At 32.2% G+C, this 9829-nt stretch overlaps 1 protein-coding gene and 1 non-coding gene across 2 annotated transcripts; both read right to left on the bottom strand.

Annotated features, from left to right (window-relative positions):
* On the bottom strand, window positions 1-3896 carry LOC8262249 (chloroplastic import inner membrane translocase subunit HP30-2). The gene is made up of 6 exons (XM_002519571.4): window positions 3516-3896; window positions 2777-2892; window positions 864-990; window positions 431-579; window positions 274-336; window positions 1-192 (listed from the first exon to the last, which is right to left on the bottom strand). Exons 1-6 carry the CDS (start codon window positions 3804-3806, stop codon window positions 153-155), a joined length of 786 nt encoding a protein of 261 aa, XP_002519617.1. The 5' UTR covers window positions 3807-3896; the 3' UTR covers window positions 1-152.
* A 2638-nt stretch (window positions 3897-6534) lies between these two features.
* Window positions 6535-6642, bottom strand: LOC112534911. Its single transcript, XR_003079138.2, has one exon. It is a non-coding gene; the product is annotated as a small nucleolar RNA R71 (small nucleolar RNA).
* Window positions 6643-9829: the final 3187 nt, after the last annotated feature.

The following is a 9829-nucleotide window of genomic DNA, read 5'->3' as shown; positions in this document are numbered from 1 at the left end:
TAGAAGTAAAAGATATCTCCCAGGAAATACTTCTTTGTAACTGACAAGAGATGTTAAAAAGGAAGAATAAATTCAACAAAAAACAATCACAATTCTCTATCCTACTAAATAGAACTGCTCTGCAACAACTTCATGCTTTTGTGCATATAAGCTCAACCATGGATTCCTCGCCTTTCTTTCAGCTCGGGGTCCCTAAGCACGACACTCGATCAGGAATCTGAGGAAAAATCAATTATTAAACATGTATCACCATTTGTAGTATGTGAAACAAACCTCTGAATATGGTCAAGAATAAGGAGTCTTGGTCCCGGCGGGATCCTGACATCTCTTAAAGCACTGAAACATAATAGGAATCAAACTCCATGAGGATGTCATTAATAAATTATGAAACAAAATGAAACCTAGACCATCAAGATATCCAAGTACTTGCCTATCAGTCAGCAATGGCAAAGTGCTATCAGTTAACAATCCTTTCTTGAAATTCTTCTCATAATTCTGTAGACCAAGACTATGTAGCATGGTTCTTGTTCTGGCATAAAATGTATCTTCAGCTGGTGGCTGAGAGAACTTTTGCCCTAACTGAATAATCACAGGAATGTTGCTCTCAGAAAGGTGAGTAAGAATATGCTACTTAAGTTCAGAACAACAAAATTAACATTATGACAAATATTTGAGGTTAATGTTTAATTAGGATTAGTAATACATTTGACAAGACTGATACCAAATTCCCCCGTTAAAGCAAGTAGTTATTTCAAGATACATTGCATGCTTGCATCTTTTACACAGCAAAGAACTAGTGAACAAAGACAGCGCATTATGCTAATACTATGAAAGAAAGATGAATTTGCTCTATTGAAGCTTACCTGGAAAAGTCCACCTTGAACAAGTGCAAAAAAAAGTCCTGAAGTAATTGCATTTGCAGCCGGATTCGGTCCACCCACACCACTCACTAACGAAAACATAGCCCCAGAACCGAAAGCTGCTACCATGCTGCAATAAATTGACAATCTTCAACAAAAGCACAAGCATCTTCAAAGGGAGCATGGATTCCAAATTCCACAACATATTCATATAAGGTAATGTGGACAGACTTTATATCAAGAATAACAGACAATAAAATGACATTCTGAATATTCCACGACACATTTCTGTGAACCATTTTTCTTCATTTAAAAAATCCAATGTAAATTTGACATAAAATAATTTAGACCAAAGGTAATTGGGAGGTTTATAAACAGAAAAAGCCCCAAGAATACTTGGTTCAAGAAAGAACAGCAGTTGTCTGAAAAATATAAACCTTTACTCCAACTCTCGATCATACCAGATCCTTTAATTTGTATTTGTTATACACAAACCTTGCACGCCTCGCTTAGAACAGTTAAACTCCACAAAATTATGTGGGATTCATTTGCAGTTCCATATGTCGTGTTTTGGGATGAATGATTTGCCAATTAGAGGAATTAAATTCTAAATTGAATATAACTAAAACCATATATTACCAAAATAGGTGGTTACCAAACAAATTTCTGGAACATGATATGGGTACATCTTGATGTCTTTCCTCTCCTTCCACTCTATTTCTCTCCTTCCTCCTCTTTCTGTTTTATCTCTTCTCCCCCAGTCTCTCTCTCTCTCTCCCCTACTCTTTTCTTTTTCTCTAAATATAGATCTTTTTTCCTTTTCCTCCCCTATTCTTTTTCTCTCCCTACACTGCACCAGGTGCTTTTTTCTTCTCCTTTTAGGAACAGTTTCTTTATTTGTTTCTTTCTTCCTTCTTTTTGACAGAGTTTTTAAAATGTATTTCTTTGTTAATAGCTTAAGGGTATTTTGCTAATAATGTGATACTTAACTAAATTCTTGATTTATTACAAACATAAGTATATGTAATTCAATTGAATTGCAAGTTTTAAGTTGCATCAATCCGAACATGAAAATTCTTTTATAAATGAGTTACATGGAATTCATTTCCAAATATTGGAGTATTAGCATTAATCTAGACTAGAGAGAACATGCAAACAATTCCAAAAACCTGACATGGCATATAGACTATCACTCGACTAATTGCAGGATGTATTTAGAAAGACGAAGGGGTAAAATTCGGAAAAGAAGACTGAAGTTTAAATTTTAAAAATACTAGACGACTCTTGATAGTGATTTTATTATTAAGAAGTCACAAGACACGTACATATGCAACATCAAATATTAAATAAAATTTATGCTGCCAAATCATTTGGAGTTTCCATGAAGCCCATTCAAGACTGGCAACATTTGACACCAACCATAAGTATTATATGCAATAATTCACAAAAGTTAGATAATCAGCAATAACTGAAAATCAGACCAAAGGTTTAGAATATTCTTTTTCTTGGTTATCAACTCCAAAAGCATTCAGAAAGTTGATTACAAAAGTTAAAAGAAAAAATAGAAAAACTGATTCAAAATCCTATAACAAACAGATAAAATTATGTTGATGACAATGGTAAAATTATCTGCTATGATCTCATTGATTCTTCTACACTGTAATGCATGCTGATAAAGTGATGGAAAAGTTCCACCAAAACAAAATTGAATTATAAAAGAAAAATAAACATTAAATGGGGTCATAAGAAGCATATAATATTTCTCTTTGGACAAGCAGAAGGCTTGTTGTTGCGTGGCACCTCCTTTAGAAAAGTAAAGGAGGCAAAAAATTAATGAAAAGAAACAATACTAAAAGGAGAGTATAACTGAATGGCTGTTTGGAATATATAAATGAATGAAAAGATAAAATACTAACCTGGATTGAACATCTTCCTTGCCTCTCAATCTTTTCATAACAGAGGATATGCCAGCATTAACACCTGTCATGACAGCAAAGTTGCGAGCTTGTACCAGGGGACCCCCAGATAGAGCCTATAGTCAAAGCAAACCAATCTTTAAATGTAAGTAAAAACAATGCATTAATATGTTGTCATAAGAAGGAGAAAAGGAAAAGTTCTCAACATGTCCTTAAAGTTAGATGAGGAGCAAACAGTCCAGTGTGGTCTGAGGTGAACCAATCACTCCGTGCAGCATAGTATCTTCGAATAATTGCATTTCTAAATAATCGCAGTGGCACTAGAATTGGAGTTTAAACCATACTTCTCCATTTCAAAGGAAAAGAAAGACAGTCCACTTCACAATTTCCTCAACCTTGTTTGGAACAAATCACATGCAACAGTTCAATTGAGTTGAGTTCCTGTAAAATTGTGTCATTTTCTTTTCTTTTTTTTTTTCAAATGATTTCAATTCTTTCAAAATGCCTCTTCTTTTTAAGTTACAAAGAACTAGAATTCTAACAACTATATGCTTTCGGAACACAAGAGGTGACTAAATAGAATTCAAATTTATAGTACTCTTGAATTTCTAGACTTTCCAAACACACTTCGATGGATAATCAGCAACTCATTCAATGGGTGCATCAGAAAACTCTACCGAATCCCAAATTTTTGCTAGTAAACAAAAATAAATGAAGAGATTAAGAAAAAAAAAAAAACCTGGGCTTGCTTGATAGAGGCCATGGCCTGAGGGTTTAAGGCGGCATCAGGAGGAGGTGTAGGTAGAGAAGAGGAGATGTCAGGTGCGAGGGTTCCCATGATGGCACCAATTGCGGCGCCCTGAGTAGCAGAGGTGGCAGTAACAACGGCGGCCTCGACAGCTAAGGACTGTTTGGATAACCAGGACTTGAAACCATTCTCCAACTCCTTCATCTTAGCCTGCAATTGTTGTATCGGGTTCTCTTTCCCCATTACAACTCCTTGGTTCCCCTGCTGCTGCTGCTGTTCCATTTTTCTCCTTTCTACCTAAAGTTTTCTTATTCCGCTGCTGCTGCTATATCTAAATAAGGATGGATAGCAAGCAGATGATTTCTTTGCCTCTTTTCTTGTCTTTTCTTTATTACTTATTTATTAAATTTTTTATTTTGAAGCTATGTTACCCTAACCTACTTTCTTAGTTTGTTACCTAATTTATCTTTTCCGTGTTAAATACTATTTTCTCCGAGGTAATACACAACTCTATATGCTTTTATTACGTTTTATTTAATTTTAAAAAAATTAATTATTATCTCTCTCGTTAACTAAAAAATTAAATTAATAATTTAAAATTATAATTTTAATCATTTAATTTATTATTAAATATTAAATTTATTCAAAATTATAACTTCTTTATTAAAATAGAATAAAATTTTATATGTAAATTGATCCAAATTAAATTTGATATTTAATAAAAATAACTAATTAATATTTTTACTTATTTTTAATCTTTACTTTTAAGTATAATTTAATTCTAAAAACTTAAACGTGTTAAAAACACTCATTTTTAAAATAATATTAAGATAATTTATTTTAATCTTTAAATAAAATAAATAGTTAAAAATTATTACTTTTATTAAACACTAAAACTAACTTGGATTAAAAATAAAATTTCATTCTAATTTGATAATAAAATTAATTTTAGATAAATTTGATACTTAATAATAAGTTTAAGTGTCAAATTATAATCTTAAATTATCAATTTTGTCATTGGACTAATACAAATGAGGCAGTTGGTCGGTCCAAATTGTATATAGATATTTAAGGTATTTTAGAGCTTTAATGATATATTTGTATATATAATATGGTAAAGATATATGTTTTTACCTCACTTTAGTTTGCTTGTCTAAATTTAGGAAATAATCGCCAAAGAGAAAAATTTGAGCTAAAAATGCACTAATAGATTTTAAATGAATTGCTGTTGTAAGAGGTTTGAAAATCAGACACGTGAGTTATCAATAGTTTGGGCCTAACCGATTTTATTAAGGCTCAAGAAGGGGAAATTAAATAGTTATAATGTAAGTAATGGATAATTATTTTTTAAGTTGTTTACTTTATTTAGGATAGCAAGAGATAACTATAGTAGTTATGTGCTGAGAGAAAAACTCTAAAAATGATATCTCTATAAGAAGTAGAGGTTAATTAAAACAAACAAAGGTTCTTCTACTACTATTCTCTCTGAAGAAAGGCTTCTACTATTCTCTATACAGAAATTTCTATAGTTTTTCATCTTCTACATCTAGTTACTCTTGTTGCATTATTCTTTCAAGAATCAAAGAAGCTTTTTAAAGACGTGGAAAGAGATGATCAATCTTCTTCATCCCTTGAAGGGCCTTTGAATTTTGGGGGAGTTTTAATTTTCTGTTTTATGTATCTTATGTATTTCTATTTAATTACAATAATCATTGGATTAAGTATGTCAGGCTAAGTTCTATAAGTGTTTAGTTTGGTTGTTTACTTATATATGAACCTTATATATTATGAGTTTAATGAATGGTTTCTTTACCTTCATATATGTATTAGTTTCATCTTTTATTATTAGTTGACCATCATATTAATTTAGTAGTAATATTTGTTATGAAAATCTTTAGGTTAAAAGTATTAGAAACCTAGGTTGCATTATTAGCTTGAGGGACTTAGGGAAAAGACACATCACCATCTCATTTGTTAGATTTGGACTTAAGGGAAATAAGGGGATTACCAAGTATAAGCTAGATTAAATGCTATTTTATCATATAGTTCACATTAATCATTCTAGTTGCATATTTATTTTCTAGTTATTTAATTTCTTTTATAAACCTTAAGATCATTCTCAAAATATTAGTTTAGAGTGTTTGTATTTATTTTTAGTATTTCGTGTGATAGTTGATCTTTATAATATATGTTCTACAATTCCTTGTAAGATTGACCTCGTAGTAGACTTGCCCAAACTATCATTCGGTTCGTACACTTGCGAGTACTAATTTAGACACATCAAGTTTTTGGCATCGTTGCCGAGGAACTGTGTCAATTTTATATTGATTAATTGTAGAGTTTTTTTTCTTGTGTTTTTATGAGTTGCATGTTATTTATTTCTATTTTATCTTTAAATTTTATTTTTAAGTTTTTAAATTTGAAATTTTTCCTTTAATTTTGTATGCCTAGTAGAAAAACAAGATCAGGTGATTCATCAACTCAAAATCCCTACAACTTGAGATAAACTGTTAAAAATTGAGAAGGAGACCGAGAGGTAGAGAGTGAGTTTGTACCTCCAAGAGAAGAACAATCTAAAGAAAAACTTGAACAAGGGTTTGAAGGAGAAGTTGAGATAATGGCTAATGACTAAAGAGAAGTTACAGCTCAAAGGCAAATGGCTATGAAGGACTATGCTCGTCCTATAATTGGTAACATTACTTCATGCATAGTTTTAGGTGATGCATCTAGGAATTATGAACTAGATAACATCCATTTTAATATGCTTCCGTCATTCTATGGTATGTCTAGTGAGGATGTATTAATATTCATTAGAGAGTTCTATGCTATAGCTCATACATTCCCATTATCTGGACTGAATGAAGACCAATTAAGGATGAGATGTTTTCCTTACTTATTAAAAGATAAAGCAAAGGCTTGGTTAATGACATTGTCTCCTAATTCTTTAAGAACTTGGGATGAAGTTTATCAAATATTTACGAGTAAATTTTACTCACATCAAAAGACCGAAGAATTAAGGGCTGAAATTTTTAATTTTTATCAAAAGGATACTAAATCCTTTCATGAAGCATGGGATTGCTTCAAATCACTTTTACTACAATGCCCATACCATGGATACCCACTTCATGTGACCAACCAATCATTCTGTGATGGTCTAACACAACAATATCAATGTACGGTTAATAATTCAGTTGGAGGTGCTATGTTAGAAAAAACTACGGATGAGGTTTATGATATCTTTGAGATGTTATGAGCCAATTCACAATAAAAGAGTATGAGATAATGAAGTTGTGTCTAATAATGAGATGGCTATGCAAATAGCTGAATTAACTAAATAAGTTAGGATACTTGCTTCAACTAAGACTGTACAAAGTAATGAGGTATGTGGTATATATGGTGTTTATGGTTATGGTGCTAACGTTTGCTCGTCGTTTTTGAGACTTATGTAGGAGATTATCATGAACAGGTTAATTTGATTGAATCTTATCAGTCTAGGCAGCCTAGGAATAATCCATACTCCAACACTTATAATCCAGGATGGAGGAATCATCTAAATTTTTTCTTGGAGAAATAATGATCATAACCCACCACAAACACTAAGAAACTAAAACTAGCCCCAGTATCAGAAATCAATACCCAAGGAATCAAAACCCTTCATTCCCTAATCAAGGACAACCCCCTCAAAGAAACCAAGTTTGGAGGAAACATTCCAATCTTTTATAACAACTACCCATGATAGAATGGAGAGGAATGAAAAGAAAAATGATTCCATAGAAGCTTTAATGAAGATATTGGAAATTCAAATTGGACAAATTGTTGAAGCTGTACAAGAAAATAAGAAAGAAAAATTGCCAAGTCAACCTGAGCAAGCTAAAGCAATCACTATTCTTAACGATGGTAAGTTATTTGATAATAATGTTGAAAATTTAATTGAGAAAGATTCTTCTTATACAGGTACATCAAAAGAAGATGGACTAGTTGATGTAGAAATAACTAAAGGAGGTTTACAAAAAGAAGAAAGAGTAGAGCCCAATTTTGGGCAGAAAGAGAAAGACAATGAGGCATTTTCAGGACCTGAGTTTCATAAGGCAGCTGAGCCTTATAAGCCTCCTATTCCGTTACCGAACAGATTGAAAGAAAGCAAACAAGATAAGTAATTTTTTGAAAATTTTGATATGCTTTCTAAAGTTAACATTAATTTGCCCTTGTTAGATGTGATTAGGAATATGCTAGCTTATTCTAAATTCCTTAAGGAACTTAATTCCAATAAGAGCAGATATGGGAACAATGAAAAAGTTATAGTATCTGAAACAACAAATGCAATTCTCCAACAATAATTACCTCCTAAAATGAAAGACCCCAGGAGCTTTACCGTTGATATTACAATGGGAGATAAAAAGGTTGTTAAAGCCATACTAGATTTGGGAGCAAGCATCAATTTGATGCCATTTCAACTTATGCACAACTTGGCTTAGGAGAATTGAAGCCAACTATCATATCTCTGCAACTGACTGATAGGTCGATTAAGTATCCAAGAGGCATAGTGGAAGATTTGTTGATTTAGGTAGGAAAACTGATAATCCCTGCTGACTTTGTGGTTCTTGACATGGAAAGTACATCAGCAAGGGATAAGGAGCAAGTGTTACCTTGGGAAAGCTATTAGGATTCTTGGCAAGTGAGAGGGGTATCGAGGTGGACCTTGATAAGTTAAAAGCAATTAAAATATGGTTCCTAGAAAGAGTGCTCACCACTTTAGAAAAAGAAATCAAGGGCTTCCTAGAAAAAGTGCAATATAAAGGCTGGTTCATCACTAAGCTCACATCGATCTGCTCACCTCTTTACAAGTTGCTGAAAAAGGGTCAAAAGGTGGTTTGAGATGAATAGTGTTAAGCAGCTTTTTCTAGTGCACACGTAAGTGTCTCTAGCAACTATGGTACTACAAGGCTTTTCAACTTAGTCAGAAACACGCTAATGTTTTAATTAATATTAAAACATAAGAAAATGTGCAATGGAAGCAATTTAAAATTTTTCTTAATTCCCACTAAGGGTCTCATTGATTAAGATAGTCATAACACACAAAATAAGCAAAAGATGGAAAAGGCTTATAAAGGAGTTTTTGGCCAATCCAAGCAATGCTTTTTATTTTGTTGATTCTTCATTCCTCAAGGATGATTGATGCACTTTAAAGCTAGTCAAATGACCTGCCTCTTTTGGTGATCCACACAAGCTTCTAAACAAAGATCTCTCTAAACCACTTTTAGGAGATTGAGAAGAGATGTTGGAGATTGAATGCTAGTTCCAAGCAAGGAGGATGAATCAATTAATCTTATTAATTGATTCACCTAAGGTTTACTTCTTAAGAAAATATTTTTCTCTCTTAGATGTGCAACATCATTCAACCTTCATTATTACCGCCTCATATGCATCTTTTTCTATGTATATAGTCTTTAATCAAAGTACTTAAAGGTTTAGGATTTCTACAGAAACCCTAACTTACTTTAAATTGGGCTTTGTTATCCTAAATGGACTTTAATTAATATAAGAACTAATCTATGGATAATAAACCCATCATAGGTCGAATCTCATAGGCCCATTAGCTTTTAATTAATTAACCCTTAATTAGGCCCAATATATATAAGCTTGAGCCTAATGCTTAAAGCCTCATTTTAATCCTCAAGGCTTATTTCTGTGTGATCCAAAAGGTTCGTAACATATTAGAAATGAATATAGATTATGAATTAAAATCCTTTAGTTCAATGTTAATTCTCCAATGTAACTTAATCCATATTCATAGATGAAGATTGGCATCTACCAATGCATCATGACCATCCAAATGTGAGGAAGAATTAAAGTGCTTTAATCAACCTTTACAGTGAACAATCTCAAAATGTAATTCAATCCTTTCATTGTACTTTTATCCCAATTGATTCATAGAGCATGGATGCAAGTGTCAACTCTATAATTGAATCAATCATATTTGTTCTTGATAATTACATATAACATCTTGAATAAGATCTATGAAACACTTTTCATAATCTTCATTCATACAACCTTGGACAAGGATTTCCATGTTAAAGCATATAAAAAATCAATAGGATAAGGTCCCATGGCATATTACTTTGGGTAATGAATTCTTTATTGATAACTTATTATCTTCATATAAATCTTACTATACCTAATGACTATCCCTTGGGTGCTCCATGGATAGAAGAATATAAGGTAGTATCAAAGTATAGTAATCCTCATATAAGACAACACACTGTTATCTCAAATCCAAGGATCACGTCTTACATGATTGTCATAAG

Source organism: Ricinus communis, chromosome 1 (genome assembly GCF_019578655.1).
Source record: "Ricinus communis isolate WT05 ecotype wild-type chromosome 1, ASM1957865v1, whole genome shotgun sequence".
Taxonomy (NCBI): domain Eukaryota; kingdom Viridiplantae; phylum Streptophyta; class Magnoliopsida; order Malpighiales; family Euphorbiaceae; genus Ricinus; species Ricinus communis.
Note: the sequence above shows the minus strand (reverse complement) of the source record. Positions and strands in the feature narration are given on the sequence as shown.